The sequence below is a fragment of the Doryrhamphus excisus genome, chromosome 9 (assembly GCF_030265055.1).
Source record: "Doryrhamphus excisus isolate RoL2022-K1 chromosome 9, RoL_Dexc_1.0, whole genome shotgun sequence".
NCBI lineage: Eukaryota > Metazoa > Chordata > Actinopteri > Syngnathiformes > Syngnathidae > Doryrhamphus > Doryrhamphus excisus.
The window spans coordinates 8,269,664-8,293,496 of record NC_080474.1 but is presented as its reverse complement, the minus strand read 5'-3'; the positions used below and the strand labels follow the sequence as shown (position 1 = coordinate 8,293,496).

Sequence of the window (23,833 nt, the reverse complement as noted above, 5' to 3'; positions counted from 1 at the left end):
CATTTTCTACCGCTTTTTCCTCACAAGGGTTGCAGGGTTGCTGGACCCTATCCCAGCTGTCTTCGGGCGAGAGGCGGTGTACATCCTGGACTGGTCACCAGCCAATCACAGGGCACATATAGACAAACAACCATTCACACTCACATTCATACCTATGGACAATTTGGAGTGGCCAATTAACCTAGCATGTTTTTGGAATGTGGGAGGAAACCGGAGTACCCGGAGAAAACCCACGCATGCACGGGGAGAACATGCAAACTCCACACAGAGATGGCCGAGGGTGGAATTGAACCCTGGTCTCCTAGCTGTGAGGTCTGCGCGCTAACCACTCGACCACTGTGCCGCCCCAACTGAATCAGTAGAGTGCAAAAAAGAATCACTAGCCTCCTCACAAAGGGATTCTTGATAATCAGTTCATGTCAGAGCTGTTACCTGTAAAAGTCATAATTAATGCCATTCAGTGACATATACTAGTATAATAGTACAGTATAATACATTATAATACAGTAGTCCATTACTGCACACCTTGCATGACTGACGTAAGAAGTTGGTTACAAAGTTGGAAAAATGTGTTTATTTTTACCGCATCAACAGGGACATGTTTCTAATGATGGCTTTAGCTACAGAATTGTTCCACTATTGGTGAGTCTTCAGGATTTCTAGAACTAGGGTAGCCAATATGTTCAGTCCTTACAGTTGCCACATGGTAAACGGCTTAGTGTGCCACACGTACCATGAAATAAGAGCTAGGTCCAAGTCCAAATGACGTACAGAGGGGGCGGTAAGATGAGGGTATGGTCCAGTACAACATAGAATGAATGGATGGATGCAGTGTAAAAGATGGTGGCTCATGGCTGCCCCCTGGTGGTCGACTGTTGTACATTCTTTCATCACACAAATAAATCCAAAGAGTTGCTTTGTGATTCAAGTCTTTAATAGATGGTAAGTGATGTAATTGACGAAAAAAAAACCATTAAAAAAACATCCTCAAAAACTAAATCTGAGTTATTTAAAACGCCTTACGGTAGTGTTAACTCTGTTATTCAATTGATAAACCAAATTCACATTTATTTACTGAATAAAATCCAGTGTTCCGCTTCTATTTGAGCTAAATTGAAGAATTTCCAACTGGTGCAGTGTGTTGTAGATCGGAACAGATCTCTTGAAAGCAACAACAAAAAACGGTGACAGGTTGGACAACTAAAGGTTTCACAAGGATCCCAGTGTGTGCAACTTCATGGGAAAATGTCAATGGACTGGAATCACACTAAAGACTCTGCCCCCCCACGCGCCGTTTAATGATATTTTTAGACTGTATTCGTCTTTCATCGGCTTTACCAGTCAGAAATGTGATAGTGGTCCTAGTGTACACTTCAAAACGAGCGATGCTAGCGCTAACAGTGGCTGGAGAGTGAGACGCGTGTGTGACGTCATGAAAAGGCGACTGCCGTGTAAAAATTACAAACCTTTTTCTCGGTTAAGCCTGACTTTAAACGCCGTTCGTTACTCATATATATAGAATGTTTTTTCCCCAGTGGTAGACATTACTCGACACTTTTGTCTCCAGTCTGTGGCCGAATTTACTTTGTATTTTTTGCCGACATATGACTTAAATTTAGACGGAATCGTTAAACGGTAGTAGGGACAGAGCCTTAAAAGACGTGGACTCTCCTCAGTATTTTCAGTCAGCCTTTCAATAGTAATAGTAGTAGTAGTAGTAATAATAATAAAGCAGCACTGTCTAGTTAAGGCTTGCATGGAATCTGTCTGGGTGGAGATAATTCTCTAATAAGAGGACGTCCACAAAGAAAAGTCAAGAGAGCGGGATATGTAACCACTAAACATACAGCAGCCAACATTGAACTGAAAAGGATAGGAGATGTATGGACCTGACCGTGTATTGCTTTGTAGCAGCTTTCCGTTACCAAAGACCCCCCAGCTATGTTAGGTTGTTGTTGTTATGGGTGGTATTGTATGGATAAGGAACGCCAGGAGAGGGATAGGAGAGGGAGCGGCCCCTTGCCTGAGCAAGCGCTTGATTTAAGGCAAAGGTTAACATACTACAGCAGTCTATATGTAGACGGGCAGCCAAATATTATGTTCACAGCTGTGTGAGGCTACATGGAGACAGCCGTGACCTTTTGTCAGGAATCTGGCAGCACACCACCACTTAACCCCCCCGAACCCCTTCCATTCTAGACCTCACCTGTCATGGCTGCTCTCCGACAGGCAAATTAAATTTGAATGTAAAAACTTCATGGAAATGATGTTTGGGGTGACGTGAAGCGGGTGTGTTGCAGGTACATGCACAGCCCTTATTGTAGACGCGGGCCCCCCTGACAGGATGTTAAGGGGTCATGGCTTATTCACAGAGTGAATGACAAAGTGCCGTATTTAATTTGAGACATGAATGTTTTCCGAAATAGTCTTACATTGGTGTTCCAGCCATGGCTCTCCAGATGAAAGTGAATGTTTTATTGATGCAGAGAAGGAGCACTAATTGATGACTGACAGGAAGTGGAGGGAGGTAGTGCCAAATAGGACGTGGGCTATGGTGAGCATGTGACCACGGATAGGTTAGGAGGTGAGCGCTTTAAGATCAGTGTTACCAGGATTTAATGGGACTTGGCTGTGGAAAGTGGGTCACCGGTTGGCTTGAGATGCCGTGCAGCCCCCCCCCCCCATTATGTTCTGTGCTACACAACCGTGAGCTGGAACGGCAGACCTCCCTCCCATGCTCTTTAATCTAGTGCCACTAGTTTTTCTAAGTCTGGTCTCTATTGTGGTTTCACAGCTGGGGTCTCCTCCCCGACCTACCCTGGATTCAACGGTAGTAGAAGAAAGGGAGTTGGGGGGCAAGACGCCACAGGGTGAACAGAAACATCCGTACATGGCGGGGAGGGTGGGGGGTGGTAATGCGCTTTAGTTTTGTTTCTTGGTCTCCCGGTCACCGTAACTGGAGCCCGTTTTCTTCACCTCAGTGACGCCGATGAGGCGCCGGATGGCAATGGAGGCTGGACAGAGAACAAAGGGGGGGTGAGGACAGAAGTTCAAATGTCAACTGGTTCTGTGGAAGCTGTATTTATGTGGTCTACAAATATCAATATTGGCATAAAATGATGTGATTATATCGGTATCTGTATCTCTGCAAAGTGCTATTTATGCGAGGGGAAAAGGAGTCTTCCTTGAATACAGTCAAACCTTAGTTTTCAAACACTGTCTTGGTCTTCCTAAATAAACCAGCTCTGTTCCGCAAAATCAAGAGGACAACTGACCCTACATGTTGGTGACTCAATGTGTGACACTTTTTACTCAGTGCGACTGCTAAATAGCCTGCCATGGGGCTAAAGAAAGTTGCGAGTCGAGTGCCAGAGTGCTAATATTTATAATTCTATATGCAAAATTCAAATAATTATCTATAAAATGCATGTTTGTAAATATTTTTGGGTGTTTGGAACAAATTGTATTTACATTTACCTATGGGAAAAACTGCCTCAATTTTCACACGTTTGTTTTCGTCTGACCTTTAGGAATGAATTAATGCTGAAAACTGAGCTTTAACAGTACGGTAATCCCTTGTCACAGTTAATTACTTCCAGACCGACTGTGATAAGTGGACTAGGATTAACTAGGATCCTTCTGTAAAAATACAATACTTTTGTAGTTAGAGCAAAGAAAACCTGTTTACGACCTTCTAAATACAGGTTTTTACATTAGAGCCCTCTAGACATGAAATAACACCCCTATAGTCACCAATACACCTGTATTACCCAATATAGTGGACACAAGAGTAAATAAGTGAAAAAACAAGTGACTTGTAGGATTCCTTATTGATAAATATACTGTATTATTTTGGTTAGAGCATCGAAAACACATTTATCTAAATACGGTTTTAAACAGAGCCCTCAAGACACAAAATAGCACCCCTATATTTACCTTTAGACTATTTTATTACCTTATTACCCAATTTAGTAGACACAAGAGAAAATGAGACATCATTTAGACTCACAAATGTTAGCATTGCATCGGACAGTTCCGACAGTTCCAGTTTCTGGACAGTACTCCCTGCAGTGGCCAATATCTTGTGTCAATGTAACATTACTAACACCTAGTGACCAGTTAAAATACCACATACTGTATCATCCCAGCATCTTTGAATGCCTCTTATTTGCATTTTAGGTCATTCAAATACTTAATTTAGGCAAAATATGTAACATTTGCCAAACTATATATATTTGTAACTTTGTAACTTCATAACTGGCTGTATTCACCCACAAAACAGGTGATTTATTGAAGCCTCAACATTTGATGTGCAGTCTTTGGCTTGTTTATTTGTGAAATGCTCCCGTGGCATCAAAGTAAAAGAAGCATAATGTGTTTTCCACGTGCTGCACAACATGGGTATATCTCTATTGTTGTGTGGACCTACCTATGATGAGGAAGATGATGAAGCCAATAATGAGGAGGGGTGACCCGCTGACCACCACTCCACAAGCAAAGTTGATGAGTGGGGATAGCAGCAGGGTGGCCCAAAACAGGAAGTTGAACAGCGTCCAAGGGCGGCGAGGAGGGATTATTGTGGGCCCGGGGAACTTGCCTTCCTTGCTGTATGCTTCCTGTAAAGCATCCTGAATGGGACAGGAAAACACGCCAATAAATCATAAAAATGCTCTAATTGGATATTTTTATGTATATTTTGAAGACGCCATGTTTTTACTTAAAGGGAACCTATAAGGAAGCCTGCCCATCTGTGACATCACAGATGTGCAGTTTTACCACGCCTTTTGAAACGGAATGTTTTGAGCCATCCCAAACTACTTTCTGGGCTCACTTCCAAATGCGCAAACCTCATTGTGTTAAACTTTGGCATTGTTTAACACGACAACATTCTAGCTACATTTATAGGTCAGAAAAGTGGAAAAAAAGCACAATAGGTCCTGTTCAAATAACAACCTGGAGTGCGTGAGAAAGTGGAAAGGCAATTCTAGCCCTCTTTGATCATTAGGTGTCACCAAGTATACTGCACAACACAGCAGTAACAGTACCAATGTAATAGCGCTAAGATACAGCCAGCATTAATACAACTGATGAGTGCATTGTCAACAACATCCAACATCTGAGAGTGCAAGCGGAGGTTGATAATGCTGCTGGATGCTGACCACATGTAATACATGAAACTGCAGCTCCTCTTGACTGTAAGGAGGTTGCCTTCAGCCACAGTAGTGACAATATTGATGAGCTGGTGATTAATTTAATGAATTGGAGAAGTCACGTATGTCCAACATGATGTTACTCAAACTCTTACCTTCTCCTGGTAGAGCTTATGCAGCCAGTTGGCACACGCAGTCTCATCATCTGGGATATCCTCCACGGGGAAGCGTCTGTATGTGAAGCATCAACAAAAAATAAGTCAATATAGTAGAGGCAGATACCATAGCAGGACAGTCGGTAACTTCAAAATCAAATTTCCAGTGCTTATTCATAAAGGTGGAAATTGTCATTGAAAACAGAACAGGGGCCCGCACTAAAAACCGATCATCACAAGATGAGCTGTGGCACTGTCTGACCACCAGGGGGCTCCCTTACCTGACGTGAAAGACTTAAAACAAGAGGGACATAATTACAATACTCCTCCAAATACTGACACGTGACTCGTCTTTCTGTCATTGCATCATGGCAACATTGTAGAAAACTGGGAAACAACCTGTCTTCTCTGAGAAGCTACACATTAATCAAGCATTCAATCACTGAAACTATTTTTTCATGTTCAGGAACGCAAATATGGATCTGACATCTTCCACTAGAAATAATAACTATTAAAATGACAAAAAAATATTTTGCATGTTTGACACTCTTAAATGAACCTAAACCTAATAACTGTTTTGGCCACCATTAGCACCAACAATTGCAATCAAGCATTTGCAATAACCTGCAGAGTCTCCTTCGCCAATGTGGAGGAAATCTTTGCACAATTTTTGTCATTCAGCCACATGGGAGGCTTTTCCAGCATGAAGCCTTTTTAAGGTCATGCAACAGCTTCTCAATAGGATTCAGGTCTGGACTTTGACTCAGCCACTCAGAAGTCTTCATTTGGTTTTTCTTCAGACATTCAGAAGTGAACTTGCTGGTGTGTTTTGGATCATTGTCCAAGTTGGTTTCAGTTTGAGGTCACAAACAGATGGCTGGACAGTCTCCGTCAGGTATGTTTGGTAGACAGTAGAATCAAGCCTTAATGTTCTTTTTGTTCAGCAGTGGTTTTGGTCTCGGAACTCTTCCATGCAGGCCATTTTTGCCCGGTGTCTTTCTTATGGTGGAGTCATGAACACTGACCTTAACTCGACAAGTGAGGCTTGCAGTTCTTTGGATGTTGTTGTGGGGTCTTTTGTGACCTCTTGGGGTCATTTTGGTTGGCCGGCCACTCCTAGGAAGGTTCACCACTGTTCCAGGTTTTCGCCATTTGTGGATAATAGCTCTCACTGTGGTTTGCTGGAGTCCCAAAGCTTTAGAAATGGCTTTCTAACCTTTTCCACACTGAGAAATGTCAATTAATCTTAATTAAATTATGTTTTCACTTTTTCCACACAGGGCTGAGTAGGTTTGGAATTTTTTTCTCCCTTCATTTTTTCAGGAATTCAAGTAAAACAATTATACATCTTAATTGGAAACAATACATTTTTGTGTTATTTTAAATTGGAAAATGTATCCCTTTTTATATTGCTTACCTACCTGGAGCCTATCCCAACTAAATTCGAGTCACAGGCTCTAACACAACTCTAGAGCACAACCCCCCGTTATATTTAACATGCGTAAAGTACATGACAAAGAAACGCCCAGTCAGTGTATTGGGTTGTATTCAGACAAATTGGCAGGTTACCAGTGGTACTTTCTCACCTTACGCTCATGTCAGCTTTGTACTTCTTGCCATTGACGATGCCCAGGAGAGTCGGTGTTTGGTTATCTTTGAAGTTGAGAGTCACATCATAAACAGCAGTCACTGCAGAAGAAACACAAACGGGGAGAAAAAAAGGGGGCAGTTTCATGTAGGCGTTGTGAAACATAACATATTTTTGTTTTTTTAACCACTCTACCTGTGCCCTTCAGACACTGCAGGGTGGTGGTGAACCCCTTGGTACGTGGTAGGAGGTGATATTTCAACTTGGGCAGGCCTTTGCTCTCTGCAACTTGCATACTTATTTGGTGCTTCTTCTCTGTGAAGCGGGTACCTTCACAATACAGCAGAAACTGGCAGAAGCAGAAATACAAGCATTTTACGAGAGATGGTCCATATTGGCTTCATCCGATGAACCGATATCAACAGATACTGATATTAGTAGTGGCAGTTCTTCAAAGTACTGTTGTAAAATGAATGCACAAATTATGCTTTTGCTACTGTGATGCCTGGATGCACTTCACAAATAAACAGTGAAAAATAAAACAAATACTGCAATATGCAATGCAAGTTATAGCGCCATATTTATTTAAATCTCAACAAAATAGTCATGAAAAAAACAAAACAAAAGTCGATAGTCCGAATTATTACTAAATGTTCTCCTACAATCAACAACAGTGATAAAATTTGGACAGCAGTACATTTCTATCTGGCACAAACATCTGTATAAGAGCAAAAAAGTAAAGTAGGAAACTGGACTAATACTGTAAGTACTGGTTGCTTCTTATTTTGCTTCAGGTACACTTGCTGCGCCGATATCAATATTGGCAGACAAAGCTACACAAACATCTGTTTATTTGTATTGGTGCCAAGATAAATTAAAGTGAAAAACAGGCCAAACACGTTTACTCTGAAACCTACAAACTTAAATCATTTTGTCAGTATTTTCGTTTGCTGCATTCAAACAATGTGTGCTCAGCTGTGCTCACAGCCATGCTCTGGAGGGGAGCCAAGCAGTCACACTGTGTACAAAGTTTATGACACCCTTTTTACTCCTTTCTACATTTTATTCTACCAAGCTTGAAGGATTGATCTCAAGCAAGCTTCAAAATGTGTGCAATATGTGAAAAGCATACTAAATGATGGACCTTGACCACCATTGCCACCCTTTAAGTCAAATACCCTTAAGGTGGTATCATCATGTTGTCAACCAAATGTGGAACAATGTCTTAACAGCTGCACAAACCTCAGAATCCAAATTCGCTATCATGCTTGACGTCCCGTGAGACAGTGTGTCAAATCTCTGACATTAGCACTCGACTACAAGCAGTCCATTCCAAGTCCCAAAACACACCACACACCAATCCCCGGCGGCTATAACATGACCAACCCCATTGTGCATCCGAAGCACAGCTGCAAAAAACATCATGAAGATCTTTGCAACACCATGGAGGTGAAAAGCCAAAAACAACCAACGCAAAGCGTAAGAAAGTCAGTTTCTCACTATTGTTTTCTGTGTTCTGAGTAATAGCCAACATTCCGCCAAAGAATACACTTGCTGTATTTTTTTTTATTCATCTTCTGTATCTGACTTGAACAGCTAGGCAATTTCGCCATCAAGCATCCCGGGTTCCCTCTCATCATTGTCGGCGTCAGCCTCGTTGTTAAGTCGCTGTTCAAGAATGATGCTTTCGCCAAAGCTCGGACAACAGCGGCCCATTGGTTCCTCCTGGAATTATGGCAAGCTCCAAATTCATTGCTTTACTTGGTTTTTCACAGCAGCGGAGAGAAAGGCGCAATGTTATTTTTCAGCTCCAGAGGCGTGGCAGACGTTAAGCGTGCATACTGTACATATTGTGCTGTATGTATTATGTCATGTTCTCCAATTGGTTTATCGCTGTCAGTGTACAGTGGCATGAAAAAGTTTGGGCACCCCTGATCATTTCTCATCTTTCACTGTGTTTGTCTTCTATGTGATATATTTATCTGAAATTGCTGATCCCAACAACCAGTCATTTATAAAGGAAAATGATCAGGGGTGCACAACTTTTTCATACCACTGTATGTATTATGTCCCTGTGTCAGCTGGAAATAGTTTGACCGCTTACCAAAGTAGCACAACAACATTTTTACAGGTTTTGGAACCGGATCATAGGGTGCACCGTCAAATTTTGATTACATTATTTTGTTTGCAATTATATGACTTTCAAAAAAATATGTATTTTTTAATATTCCAACTTTATTGTACAAAATGATACTATTTTTCCTCATATTATGAGTTTATTCTAAAAAAAAATGTTTTGACTTTATTATCGTGAAACTACAGTTGTTTTTTTCTATTTCCAACTATTACCACCTTCTTGTAATTTTTTTTCTCATAATTCTGACTTTATTCTTGTAACGTTATAACTTTTTCTGCAACTTAACTATATTTTTACAATATACCATGGGCCAAAAACAAAAAACAAAAAACACACCCCAGCACTACACTCCAGTTCTGCATCCATGTACTCACCCACATATATTCAGGATAGTCTTTCAGCCTTTCCAGTCCTCTGAAGACAGTTTTGCGGTCCTCCTCCCACTTTCTCTTACAAAAGACTATTTCTAAGAAGTACCAGGTCCAGCCAATCAAAGGAACCTTCAGTAGCTCATGTTTGGCTAGCACTTTTGAACTCTAAAAAGGGGATACAAAGGCACAAGAATACCGTTAAAAGTGTAGGCGAGTGCAGACTTAAAAGTCAGACGTGGGTTTGAACTTGAATTTGGAAAAAGTCAACTGACCCCAAGGACACCGTATCTTTCACACATGGTCCAGCCACAGAGGAAGTCAATCTCGTAGTTGTGGTTGAGGATGATGATGACATGTTCTTTGCCAAATTTGTCCACCGTAGCCTGGTCAGTGTAAAGCGTGCAGTCTGTGCCGGACCACCACTCCAGCAGCATCACTAATTCTGTCCAGAAAACATGACAAGATGGTAAGGTGTGCAGGTGCCACATGTATTAACTTTTAACGTTGGACAGTGATGCTCAGGATTGTTCTGGTGCTAGGGGAGATAAGGGGTGGACAGGAAATGATGATGTGGGTTCGGAGATAAGCTTGGCGTGGGTTATGGCTGCAACAGGAGTGTGTCAGGGATTATTGTGCCTGCTGTGAGATCAATAGAGGCCTGCTGTTCTGTCCTTTAACGAATCTTCTGAATGCCTTATATTTGTACTTCAGTTAATTAAGCCATTTTTATGCTTGAAAATGTTTAATTTATGCAAAACATGTCAAATTTGTTTCAAGGAAGTTAGAAGTGTTACAACCTCCTTGTGTTGTAATGTTGATGTTCAGAATTCCATTAGTGAATGCAACTTGCTGTGACCTTCATTGATGGCTCATGGGGAAGTGTTGCTTGTTGACGTGCAAAGCAATGGAGTTGTTTGCACATAACAATAACAAGTCTGCATTAATTTAGCACCGAAACAAGGCACATACTTTTGAAGACAAAATTGTTAGCCCCCCTATGAAATTTGAAGTTTCTTCAAGATATTCCCCAAGTACTTTTTTAACAGAGCAAGGAATTTTCAAAATAGCATTTCTGAACATACAAGTTTTATTTAGAAGTCGCAAATTATTTTTATTTGTACACCAAAACAGAATTATTGAAGAAAATCTAAAATGACCAGATTAGCCCCCTTTAAGAAACGACCATTTATTAAGTCATTTGCACAAACTACTTTTGTGCAAATGATGTGCTTTAACTTCACAGGTGATGTTCTTAAAGCTGACCAAGAGAATCGGGCGATTTCACTCAACAATTAAGTTGAAACATGGTTTAAAAGCCTCAGTATGGGTATTTGAGCTGTTAGTTGAGAGAGCACCATGCCGAAAATCAGTTTAGACTTGAGAAAAATAATTATTGATGCACACATAGCAGGAGAACAATGTACAATGCTATCCAAGCATTTCCTATGGTCTGATGAGACCAAGCAAGAACTCTTTAGCCATAGAGACGCTGCTTATGTTTGGAGAAAAATGGGAGAACACCAACCACCAAAGAACACCATCCCCACAGTGAAACATGCTGGTGGGAGTATTATCTTGTGGGGATACTTCAGTGCATCTGGAAATCTTGTCAAGGTGGAAGGACTCATGAACAAAGAAAGATATGTGGAGATTTTGAAAGAAAACCTCAAGCAGTCAGCAGTAAAACTGGGTCCAGGTCCTCATTTCAAAATCCTCCTATCTCCAAAACATACGTCTCTCTTGGTGAAGAGATAAATGGCCATTTCTTAAAGAGGGCTAATAATAATGTCCTTAGTCATTTTAGTGTGTTCTTCAATAATTCTATTTTGCTGTACAAATGTAAATTAATTTGCAACTTCTAAAGAAAACTTGTATGTTCAGAAATGCAATGTTGTTTTGCATTTGCATTTACGCGGGCACTGTTGCCATTACGATACCAAGTTTTGGCACACTATAAATATGACTTCAAATTTCAATCACTCACACAATATCAGTATGTATTCTACTTACGGCTCCAGAGGGAGTACGAGAGCCGGCAGTTGATTCTGCGATAGAGCTGCTTGTTGATTGGCCAGATAATGCACGTGCACAGCTGGATGAAGTTTATGATGAGGCCGCTCACCACAAACACAAAGCCCATCAACAATTGAAGGATGAACAGGCTCTTGAGGTAGGCCAGGAGAGCCATGGTTGAGGAGCCCAGAGAGCTGAAGAGGCTCCTCTCTATGCACTATGACCAACCTGAGGGGTGGAAAAAAATAAACCAGGAGTAATGGGTGAGTGTGTCACAGTTAAGATTACTACTAAGGATTATTCCTCCTGTTCCTTACCACGGTGGGATCCTTTTATAAGCCTCGTTTGCACGGTCCTTCCGACAATACTACAGTCCTGAAATGAGAGAGACACTTGTGTCTAGCAAGGCATACAAAAGCAAACAGGATATTTGTCATGGTTCATAGATTCAAGTAGTCTTTAACATTCTGAACAGGCTATTCCGCCGCTAGATTGTACTCGTTAAGTAAATCTTGACAATTAATTACGGCCAAGACTTACAATTCTACATTCCACTGACTCAAGGACCTAGAAACATCTTATAATAGATATCCATCAGAGTTTTATTTGGCAGCCAATCTTCTCTATGGAGGAAAACGTATGACGTTGATAACACCTTCAAAATATACTGAAATGACAAAACAGTCTAGTGATAGAAAACAGCCCGAGGCACGGTGCTCAGTGCCAAATACCAAGGTTTGAGGTGTCTTAATAATGTCACTGTGGCATGCTTCGGTCAAAATATCCCGAGGTTCAAGAACCTCTAAATGGGCCTGTTCAATGGACTTTGAAGGAGGTGGCTGTGCTCTCCCATGCATACTGCAGTGCGAAGACAAAGAAGGGGATTAGCCCAGCAGTCAGGACTCCCACCATGGCCTGCAGCCCCAAGAACTGGTAACAACCCCAAATAAAAATCCTTCCACAATGTGCTGTGTGGATTTGGAGATGATGTTATGTTTGACAGTGTGTGCATCCAACAACATCAATAACATCAACGCTGCAACTCTCCTTGGCTTTTGGCTTCAACGTGATACAATGGCAAATCTCCCATTCAGTTCCCAAGTCATGGGAGGGTAGAAACATGCTGTCACAATAGGGCCAAAATCCCAACCGCTTCTTGAAAGAAACAGCTTCTGAAATAGATAGCCAACTTGAAAAATGCACTGGTTGTCTAATTTCACATTTGATGGTTGGCAAAAAAGTTACTTTTCCATAAAACGTTTAAATGAATAAAAACTATGAGTAAAAGAATGAACATACGGCAGTTAAACTGATGACAAGCATTGAATGTGTCCCTGAAAGCATTCACCTGTTTCCCAGATGGGTTGATGTCAATCTCATTTCCAAATTCTGACTTGTAAGGTAAATGAAGCACAGCATAGACAAGTCAGTCGCAAAATATTGCTGATCCCTTGGCGAGTGTTGTCATAACAAAGCCAGGTGACAGATGGGCGTTTTCTTTGTAGGGGACATCTCATATATCCTGGGGCCTCCTCAGACCTTTGTGATTACATCAAACGTGGACTTCTGAGTGCATCAGGCCACACCTGCTGTTATAGAATGTCTTGTCGTTTGTGGCTGACTGCAGAGTTGGACTGTTGTAAACTGACGCATGCAGCTCCGATCAAAGAACCAAAGTACCACAACATCAAGTATGTGCTTTGACAAATATGGCGGTATCTTATGGACTGCACAAGATCACCAAAGAGATGGACTGGAGTAATAATCACTTAAATCACCTTGCACATCATATAAACTAGAGCAGGGGTCTCAAACCCACGGGTGTCACCAGATAGAACACTACCTACAATTGTTGTGCGGTCTCATGACTAAGGCACATACATTTAGAGTAGTTACTAAAGAACTAATGAAGAAATAGTGTGCAACTAATGACTAAGGCACATAAACAGAGTAGTTACTAAAGAACTAATGAAGAAATTAAGAACTAATGAGTAGTGGTTAGGGTTAGGTAGGTTCGTTACTCATTAAATACTGTAATTTTGTGCTAAAGCGTCATCCATGAGGCAACTACTACTATTGGGAATAATACACAACTATCTTAACCCCCAAAACAACTTCAGCCACTTGTTACAAACCACGTCCCACATTGCATGCAGGGAGCTGGCATTACTCCCAATTAGGGGTGTGACAAACATCTTTATCTCAAACCATCACAATATTAAACCCTACTATCGACAGGCTCTCGCCTGTACATATAGCTGCTATCAACTTCTCAAGCTGTTCCTTTGTCAATGTGCCGAGTCACCATTTAAATGTCATCTAGAAGGAGCTCCTCACCAGAACAACAGAAAATTGGGCAGAAACTACAGTGGGAATGAAAGAAACAGACGACGACGAGACACTTTGACTTTGCAGCATGACAGAAACTAAAATCCTGTTTACACTTACAGTATGTTGGACTAAAACAATCTCATTCTTTTTGCAGCATTGTTGCTTGTATTCTGGTATACTATTTGTTCTCATTAGCATCACGGTTAAGCTGGAGCCTATTCCAACTGAATGCAGCAACATACAAACTGTTACATTTGTCTTTTTTTGGGTGCCTCCCTATCACTGTATCAAGATATTGTTATCGTATGGCAATCACATATCATATTGTATGGTGAAGTACACCAAGACTCCCAGCCCTACTCCCAATACTTGATGCGGCCCAGACTCGATCTCTAGCTCCAGTTTCCCCCAGTGAAATTATGTTTGTTTGCTTCTAGGATAGGCAAGCCTGGTAAGTACAAAGGTACTCTGATGTAACTTGAGAATGTGGCTTTTAGTGTTGCCTTTCTAGAAAAGATGGTCCTAAAAACACATGGACAATACATATTGGGCAACAAGCCTAAACATGCACAGTGTAGATGATGTCATGATAAAAATTGTATATATGCTAAAATCGCAGGTGGAAGACTGCATTTTTAAAATTTTAAACAAAAACAATTATTCATTGGGTATCAAACAAACTGAACTGACCTCACAGAGTCTTGAGCATCATTTAACATCCTTTTTGTTCAGACCTACATTCCCCAAGTGGATTCGCATGCAACTAAAACAAAAATATTTGCAATTTCTGCCACTTGTTGAGCACATTACAACAGCTCATACCGGCAAACAATTTAAATATTAAAATGACTGCAAATTCCAGGCAAATTTTGACTTGGGCAGATGTCATCGTGCTTGTGATTCTTGTGTGACAACTGATGATTATTTTTTGGTCAATCACCGGTCTTTAGAAAGCCTGGCCTGATGATTTCAATTAAAACAATTGACGGCATACACTTTCAATGTTCCAATTGAACATTGATTTAAAAAAAACAATGAATGCAAACTTGTTTTAACTGCACATGAAATATAAATGGAAAGTTTACAAAATTGCTGTCGAAATTAATGTAGTCAATGTTATCAGTTCCTATAGTGTTTTATTTTTCACATTTTAAAAACAAACAAAACTTGCACAAGAGGTTACATTGCAGACCTGATTTGAGCCTTTTACCAAAAGCGCACAGTGATCGAAAAAGGCTGGTCGTCCAATGCCACGATTCGCTGCTTTCACTGTTCATCAGCGTTAACATTGTACCACTGCCTGGCTCCTTGGTCTGGCTAGCTTTAGCTTGATTTCTAGCTGTCAGTCTGCCACAGCAAAAGGGGACAGTGGATGCCTTTCAGACCTTTACGGAGGTAGATTCAACTGAGCTTTGGAAGTATGGACCATTTTCAAACTTCTTCACTTTCTATTGTAACATTTCATCGATTACAACAGAAAATTATTAATAGATCAATAAATAATAACAAATGTAATAAACAATCTCTCTAAACTAACCAATCCTGATGAGAAAACCCATAACCAACCAGAAATTAAGAGCAACAGCAGACTGACTGGCTGACATTGTTGAACTTGAATTGTTTCAACTACTTGAAGTAAAGCAACAAAACAATGAAGCAAATATGTTTGAATGGAAAGCATGCACTATCTACAGTACCTCACTCAGCTCAGTCTCTTGGGCCAGCACACATACAATGTTTCCAAGTTTTTGGTGTTAGAATGCAGCGGAATGATGCAATACTGTCACGTGACCATCTGCGCCATAAGTCCACTGATGTCATCAAGTCCAAACATCCACAGTGGCCAATTGCTTGATGACCTTTGTCCAAAATGGGAGTGCTGTATTCACCTTATCATCACTCACTTTTATTTCTGGTGCCTATAATATTATATTATATATATATATATATATATATATATATATATATATATATATATATATATATATATATATATATATATATATATATATATATATATATATATATATATATATATATATATATATATATATAACTATATATATATATATATATATAGTATATATATATATAACTATATATATATATATATATATATAGTATATATAACTATATATATAATATAATATATATATATATATATAACTATATATATAGTATATATAACTATATATATAATATATAATATAATATAATATATATATATATATATATATATATATATATATATATATATATATATATATATATTACTATATACTATTTTTTATTATATATTTTTTTCTGAAAACGTAAAAAGGTCATTAATTAGTATATATATATATATATATATATATATATATATATATATATATATATATATATATATATATATATAACTATATATATATATATATAGTATATATATATATAACTATATATATATATAACTATATATATATATAGTATATATAACTATATATATAATATAATATATATATATATATATATATATATAACTATATATATATAGTATATATAACTATATATATAATATAATATATATATATATATATATATATATATATATATATATATTACTATATACTATTTTTTATTATATATTTTTTTCTGAAAACGTAAAAAGGTCATTAATTAGTAGGATAATTTGTGTTCAAAATTGGAAAGTAGGGCAGTGTCATATATACTATGTCTGTATAAATTTTTGTCATCCAGGTTATGATAAAGGTTGAATCGCGGCACCTGGACTTTTCTTGTTTGTTGTAGATGTTTTGTCCAAAAGGCTTCTTCGGTTCTCAATTTTAATGTCTAGAATTTATCTATTCATGTCCCTGTTGGGGGTGTCACCTGGGGCAGGTCACTGTTGGGTTGTTGTCATCATTGTGGCCCGATGAACGAGGTTGTCCGCCTGTCTGGTAACAACTGTAATAGCAGTTGCAAGTTGTCTGCTTACAACAATCTCCTAACATCTCTCCCTCAACGTTCCATAGGAAGAGTGGTTGTTTTGCCACCAGACAGGTCTAGCACTATCCTATAGAACAGGGGTCGGGAACCTTTTTGGCTAAGAGAGCCATGAAGACCAGATATTTTAAAATGTGTATCTGTGAGAGCCATATACATTTTTTTAAACATTGAATGCAATAAAATGTGTGCATTTTTATGTAAGACCAACAGTTTTAGATATAATGGGCTCTAATTACGTAGACCAGGCACACTACCCCACGCCAAGGGGGTGTGGCCAGCATACTTTCGTGAGCAGCGCAGTGTCCAATAATATATCAAATACTTGTTGCCATTAATGCAACTTCTGCTGCTGCATGGTTTTGCACCGTACTCAGTATATTTCATTCTTTTGGCCATCTTCACCAGAAGGCTTGGTTCTGCAGCTTTAGCTAGGTGACTATTTGACTAAAGGAGTTTACATTTACATCTTAATGACCGAGGTACACTACCGCATTACCCAGTAATAATCGAGTTTTGGTGTTTGACCTGGAAAATATCATCAGGAAAGATAGATATGGTCGGCCGTATTGCAGTAGAAAATAGATGGACGGATTAAAATGCATAAGAAAGTTGTTGATTTTTAATATTTTTAACAGTGATTTCTGTGATGTTTACTTTAAAATGTTAGCAAACAGCTTAGCTTAGCTTGAGAGCCAGATACAGTCATCAAAAGAGCCCTACCTGGCTCCCGAGCCATAGGTTCCCTACCTCTGCTATAGAACAATACTGTATATCGTTCTGCTGGCCATAATAAAAACCCTGTTGTGGAGCACAGTCAGCCACTACACACAAACGTAAATTGTATACTTTAGCACCACTCTTCTATTAGACGGTCCGATTTCTTAAATTCTTCACAATGGGTGGGGAAATAATTTGCAATTTGGCATATACGACCAAAAGTTATCCTTTCTGTCATCATTTTTATAAGCTTGTTTTATTTGACCCAAATGGGAAGCACAATGTACAGATAACGGATAAATAAGTACAGATAAATGCCTTTATACACACTTTTGTACTATGCTTGCACACAATATTGAGAGTTCAGGGTTGGGGTAGTAACAGCTCATACAGATTTCCACACTTCCACAAAGACCTAGACCTTTGCTCTTGTTCACTCCTGACACCGTTTCTCCTTACTTCATCATTGCACTTTGTACACACTACACACACATAGACATGCACAGGACACAAACTGAGACTTAAAATGCAGGACACGACAGGAATCTATAATGCCTACTGAAAAGAGCCAGATTTAGTATCCCTCACAAGAGCTTTACTTTGCAATAAATGCAATAAAGCAGCTTGTGGTTTTTGGGGAGAAAATATTTTCATTGGACAGTGTTTTGCTGTATCTTTGGCTTTTCATTTCAAGGGGTGTGAAATACACTGAGCTCAAGAGACAAGACCATAAAATATATTGGGTATGGGTATTGGGTAAGATGAGAGTTTCACAAGTTCAATGAAATACCCGATGACTGCACAAACACACTTCAGAAAATTTAACTCATTGCCACAAGTAGATTACAGTCCTGTTGGGAACACTGCTGCCTGAAGGAAGACAGGCCCATTTGTGATCCAACTAAACTTGGAAAGATTAGAGTCAGTGACCGGGTTAAAGCTGCTTAGGGCTGGACAGCTGTTTGTCACTATTCATTTAAAGGCATTTGCTGATGTGAACTTCACATTTTTTTGTTTTGTTCCAGTCTCATATTTTTATGGAAAGCTCTAACGATCCACTACTCCTGTTGTAGGCAGGGAATTACTTGCCTGTTTGCCAACATATAAACCCTGCTTCTTTGAAGATGTACATATACCAATGAGTATCTATTATATTTTATGTAAGAGATGCTTTTTTTTTTCCAAAACAAATTTCAAACAATTTCGAGTATAGTCCATCGTATTATCCTGGACCCATACTTTAACGGAACTTACCAGTAGACATAGTAGGCCATCGCCATAAGCACCATCGCCCCACAGATCCCAGTGAAGATCATCACAGCACTCTGGTTCAGCATTTTGGCTGCTGCTGATTCACAGATTGAGTGCCAAAACAAAAACAAAACGCCACCTGTGAGCACCAGGTAGTCACAGGCCGCCCTGCTTCATAGCCATCATAATCCAGCGGAAGGAGAGCAACAGCTTCTGTTGGTGGAACTGCCTGCTTAGATAGTGTTCACTGGCAAGCAAAACAACCTCCAATTGCAAAAGTTAAAAATGCCCATAAGCCACACAAATACCGAGTGGTCACTATAGACGGTCAGGAGATTCAACTAATAGATGTAAGGAAGGAGGGCGGCCCACATGTCCCATAGAACTGTCTGTCTGTATTCTCATTCTCTAATCCAATGGATTAGATTAGTGACGATTAGCAAGGTACAGGCATCCTGGATACGTCGCATCTCATTACCATTACCAAAGGAGAGGGCAGTCCTCTCTCCGAGCAGGGTGGCGAGGACCAATCGCATGGTCGAGATTGCCATTCCATCTTGCTATTGGTCATTGTGCATTTAAAAGCAGGCACCTTCAAACCAAATACATTTCCTGTATCCAGATAGTCACCAAATTATCATGGCTGATGCACTGTGCCTGCCTACAAACTTTTGCGGAAATCAACTTTTTGTTTGCATAAATCATGTTTACTCTATCCATGTAACATAATAATGCTGATGCTGATGATCAGCAACTCTCTACAAATCACTGACCAATGAAGTGGACTGTTGCTACCAGTAGAAGAAGAATAACAGTGATCTGCGGAATTCTTGACCACAACTTCTAACCCCAAGCCAGGCCAAGGAAAATATGAAAACAACAAGGACCTTTCACATGACCCTCAATGAAATATTTGTAGGCTAGATAAGGCACATTAACTTTAGATCTTATGGGTATACAGCTACCACCACAGCAACAACATTTGGATTGTGGCGATGTGAAAAAGAGTTAGCTGGCAACCAATTCATGGCTACAGATGTGGCAAGCATTTCACCGACACAAAGCAGACTAACTACTACGACTGCACGTTGGGTATATGAATGGTTTAAAGTCCTGCAGCAGATCTATCCATGTTGTAACATACCCATTAACACATTTCACATATTTTGACTGTGTCGGTCCTTTAGGACTTTGAAACCATACATAACAGTATCTGATGGACAGGAATGCAACTTGAACTAAAAAGTCAAATTCATCAACGTTCTCCTTCTAAAACCACTGCTGTTCAAACCTACCATCCAAAAGTGGGCCAACATGCACCAAAAACAATCAAACCTTTGTTTGCACTCCCACTTCTTGAATACATTACCTTTACATTTAAATATTCAAATCTCTGCAAATCCAAGGTAAATTAGAGAGGGACTGACAAAACGTGTGAAACTTTGAGTGTTAGACCCATCTAACACTCAAATGTTTCTTCCTACATTTGTAAGGTCCAACAAGATCTTTTATTTTTTCAGAAAACCTATTTTAGGAATTGTTTTATTTGACCTTTTACTTTTAGTTTACCAGCATAGTCTGGTGACATTTGTAACTTTTCTATGCAAAACTTCTTACATTTATTGATACAATACATAATGAGACAATTTTGCAAATAGCCATCAAAAATGCCGGGTTCCCTCTCACCATTGTCGGAGTCAGTCAGGTTGTTGTCAGGTGGCTGTTGAGAAATTATGCTGGTTTTCACCAAAGCTTGGACAACAGCGGTCCAGTGGTTCTTTTGTTAATCCTCCTGGAATGATGGCAAGCGCCAAATTCATTTGCTTCACTTGGTATTTCACCTGCTGAGAGATGGCCACAATGATGTTTTGCAGCCCCGGAGGCGTAGCGTACGTTAAGGGTACGCACTGTGGATATTACGTCATGTTCTCGGATTGGTCAGTGCACAATAAGGCGCACCGTTGATTTTTGAGAAAATGTAAAGGTTTGTGAGAGTGCCTAATAGTGCGGAAAATACAGTAATCGGGTATTCTACGGAATATTCCTTTGACTAATCAAATAATTAGATACATTTTTTTTGCTTGGTTAAAGAACAATTATTAATACACAAGTAAAAATAAGACATTTCAACTAATAATCAACGTCTAGTGGCATGTCTATGAGCAAAATACAAGTCCTTTTGGCTTGTTAGAGTAGGCGTGCGATGGTGGTTTAGGGGGCTGAACTACAACAGTCCTCATGAGCAGGGTTTTTTTGCGGGTGCACATCTATGGAGTCTTTTGGTGCCTTAATTTTGAGGCAGACTTTGAGCCACATTAACCTGCAATAATTACTGTTGCGTGAGCAGGCACTGCAATGTCACTCTCTGTCCCCCACTGGCTGAAATAAACCATGAACGAAGTCACGTTACCATGGTTATAAACTGCCACACATTGTGCAGTAGTCAGAATTGAGACAAAGTTAGCCCTCCACATGGCTCACGTAATGTCACTAAGGTACATTAACCTTAATCTCATTGGTTTGCATTATGTTAAGTTTACCTTGTTGCGGATCGATCTTCCACTGCATATGGGAGACGATGCCACATAAGATGTGCTGTTGTGGTATGTAAGTGCCACATTACAATGAATACACCTCAGCATGTCCAACTTGCTGTTTAGCTACATTCTCTGTCTTTTTTACATTTTGTTTTCCATACCTTTTGTTGCCTTGGCACATTCTCCCGTGCTTTCAAACCTCAGCTTCCTTCTTCGTCGATGGTGTAAGTGTGTTAGAGACATAAGAGATTCCCCAGGACAGAAAAAAATCCTCAACTATTTTGTTTATAATCAAGGTACTTGAATTATTCGAGTAAATGAGACATTTTGTTATGACAACCTTATTTTCTTTACACAGTTAGACCAGAAGTGGTGAACGGTACTCTTATTTTGTCCCGAAATTTGTGTTGAGAATGTCTGTTGAAGGTTGAACATGCATCTCATCCTTATTTCACTTAGAACCTACATGATATCAGAGGACATTGAAAATGTGTTTGTATTAACATGGGTCACACACATAAACTAAACTAACACAGCTAGCGTCCATTCAAGAGAGGATTTTTTTCGGCATCGGCAACTCTTCGGCACATTTAGCTCAGGGGGGGCAGGGTGTGTGTGTGATGAGATTCCGCCACGATTGAGCAGTCTGATGGGGAAATACATTCCTTCTCTTTTGTAAGTCTCTTACAAATTATTTCTGCAATTTCCCTAACTTTGTGCATTACATTCAGTCTTATTTCAAGTCGTCATGATTTATTTTGTGTAAAGTGGTGGTTGACTTGGTTATCATGAAGAAGTCATGAGAGGTCATCAAATTACATGCAAAATGTTGACATTTTCTGCCAAATTTGGCCATTCATGGCTGTGTGTTGAATTACTTGGAGAAGAAGGTAAGTTTATGTTATACAAGCTTTACATTGGCTACTTTAAATGCTATAGAATTATTATTTGTTCACTGTCATCCCATGAACAGATACAACTTATGGTGAATGTCAGAAGTTGCATCTGATTGACATTACTCTATAAGCGAGCACACACGTTTATTGACATGAGCACACACATTTATTGACATGAGCACACACCTACAAGCTGTTTGTTCACGCAACTGGCTTCTGGCTACTGAATTTTGACTAAGCCCTGGTGCTGATGTTCGTAAACGTTCCATATTGAGCCACTAGCTGCTAGCATAGCAGTCATATGGTGACAGTTATCTGTGACCCATGTGCCTGGGATGTCTGTTACCAGTCCTGCCAACTCACAGTAGCAAGCATACGGTTACATTATATACATCATAATACCATATATTAATATTAATGCAATATTTGATGAACTGAGAATATCAGGCGACCTTCGGTGAATCTTGTCAAACAGCAATTAGTTGAGAGTAGCGGACACAAGCCTGCACCTGACGATTTACCATTTCACAAGGAGACTACAGGAAGGGAAAAGTATTCAAGGAAGTTAGCATATTCAGAGTTGATATTTTATGAAGATAATATTTGGCGAGGGGGGGGGGTACGGTTTGGTTGTGCCGTCCCGTGGCCAGCGCACCAATACGGCTTTAGGTTAGCGTTATGCTATGCTAGTTAGCTAGCTACCGTTAGCCGTTAGTACGGCTCATTCTCAGTGGGCTTACCTGCAAATGGAGCACTTGGGAGTGGAGCCGGTCCCTAGATTCGGTAATACTTTGTCACCGGTTTCAGGCCTGGTGGGGTTGTTAAAAAATAAAAAAATATAAAGACCCCTTTACTGAGCCCCCTTTTCCCTATACGTCCCCTTCTAGAGACGTTCCAAAGATGACTTGAGGTCATGCGATCTTCAGAGCACTATTGTTTGTCGGCTCGAGCGCCACATTTCCTCGAAGATGACATCCGGTCTGTCCGCCCCCCTACAACTTGGAAATATAAAATAGACGATAATATATTGAACACCTGTCATATTATTGCCAGTATTGCACAGTTACCTATTAAGTAATAGACGTTGGCGATTATTTCCACGTAGTGGTTCTTTAATTCAATAACACAATTGTCATATTAGTTCATTTTAAATGCTTATCTCAGTAATGTGCCAAATAAAACTAGTCCCACGTAGCACAATCAATAGTTTTACTTTTATGCGTTGGCACATTTCGTAACCAAATGAAGCTACAGTGATTTTCCGTTAAACTTTTACACGCGTGTACAACGAAAATTATGTACATTTTCCAGCCATAGCTTCATTAGTTACCCTCTGAAGTAGCGGAATACAGGCAGACTATGAACTAGAAATGTGCGTGTCATGAACAAGTCGTTCAAAACTCATTTTACTGAATCGGGACTCAGGGTTGCGCGTCTCTTGCAAGGCGTTCACGTACTCACCACTGCTACTGCTAGCCAAAGTAAACAAGTCATTAATTGTGCAATTTGCGACTGTAATTGTATTTGTATAAATGTATCAGCCCCGTCGAAAAGCAACATATCAGTTTCTTGTCTCAAATAAAATCTCTCTTTCCTTTTCTGCCGAAGATTCGGGAATTCACTGACTCACTGAGTGTTCGCAGAGCGCCCCCCACCGTTTAGAGTTAGTCGAGTTACTTCAGCGAGTGACTCATAAGAATGA

The 23,833-nt window shown here is 39.7% G+C and overlaps 1 protein-coding gene across 4 annotated transcripts; it reads right to left on the bottom strand.

Moving 5' to 3' along the window:
* Positions 1-420: 420 nt before the first annotated feature.
* Positions 421-23,465, bottom strand: agpat3 (1-acylglycerol-3-phosphate O-acyltransferase 3). 4 transcript variants are annotated; one of them, XM_058082552.1, is made up of 11 exons: positions 22,872-23,465; positions 20,385-20,542; positions 11,732-11,789; positions 11,412-11,642; positions 9,674-9,843; positions 9,405-9,566; positions 7,089-7,242; positions 6,892-6,994; positions 5,306-5,381; positions 4,430-4,628; positions 421-3,014 (listed from the first exon to the last, which is right to left on the bottom strand). In XM_058082552.1, exons 4-11 carry the CDS (start codon positions 11,587-11,589, stop codon positions 2,923-2,925), a joined length of 1,134 nt encoding a protein of 377 aa, XP_057938535.1. In that variant the 5' UTR covers positions 11,590-11,642; positions 11,732-11,789; positions 20,385-20,542; positions 22,872-23,465; the 3' UTR covers positions 421-2,922. The 4 variants fall into 4 exon arrangements, with proteins under 4 accessions (XP_057938535.1, XP_057938533.1, XP_057938534.1 ...); XM_058082550.1 differs by lacking the exon at positions 20,385-20,542; XM_058082551.1 differs by lacking the exons at positions 20,385-20,542; positions 22,872-23,465 and adding an exon at positions 18,702-19,113.
* Positions 23,466-23,833: the final 368 nt, after the last annotated feature.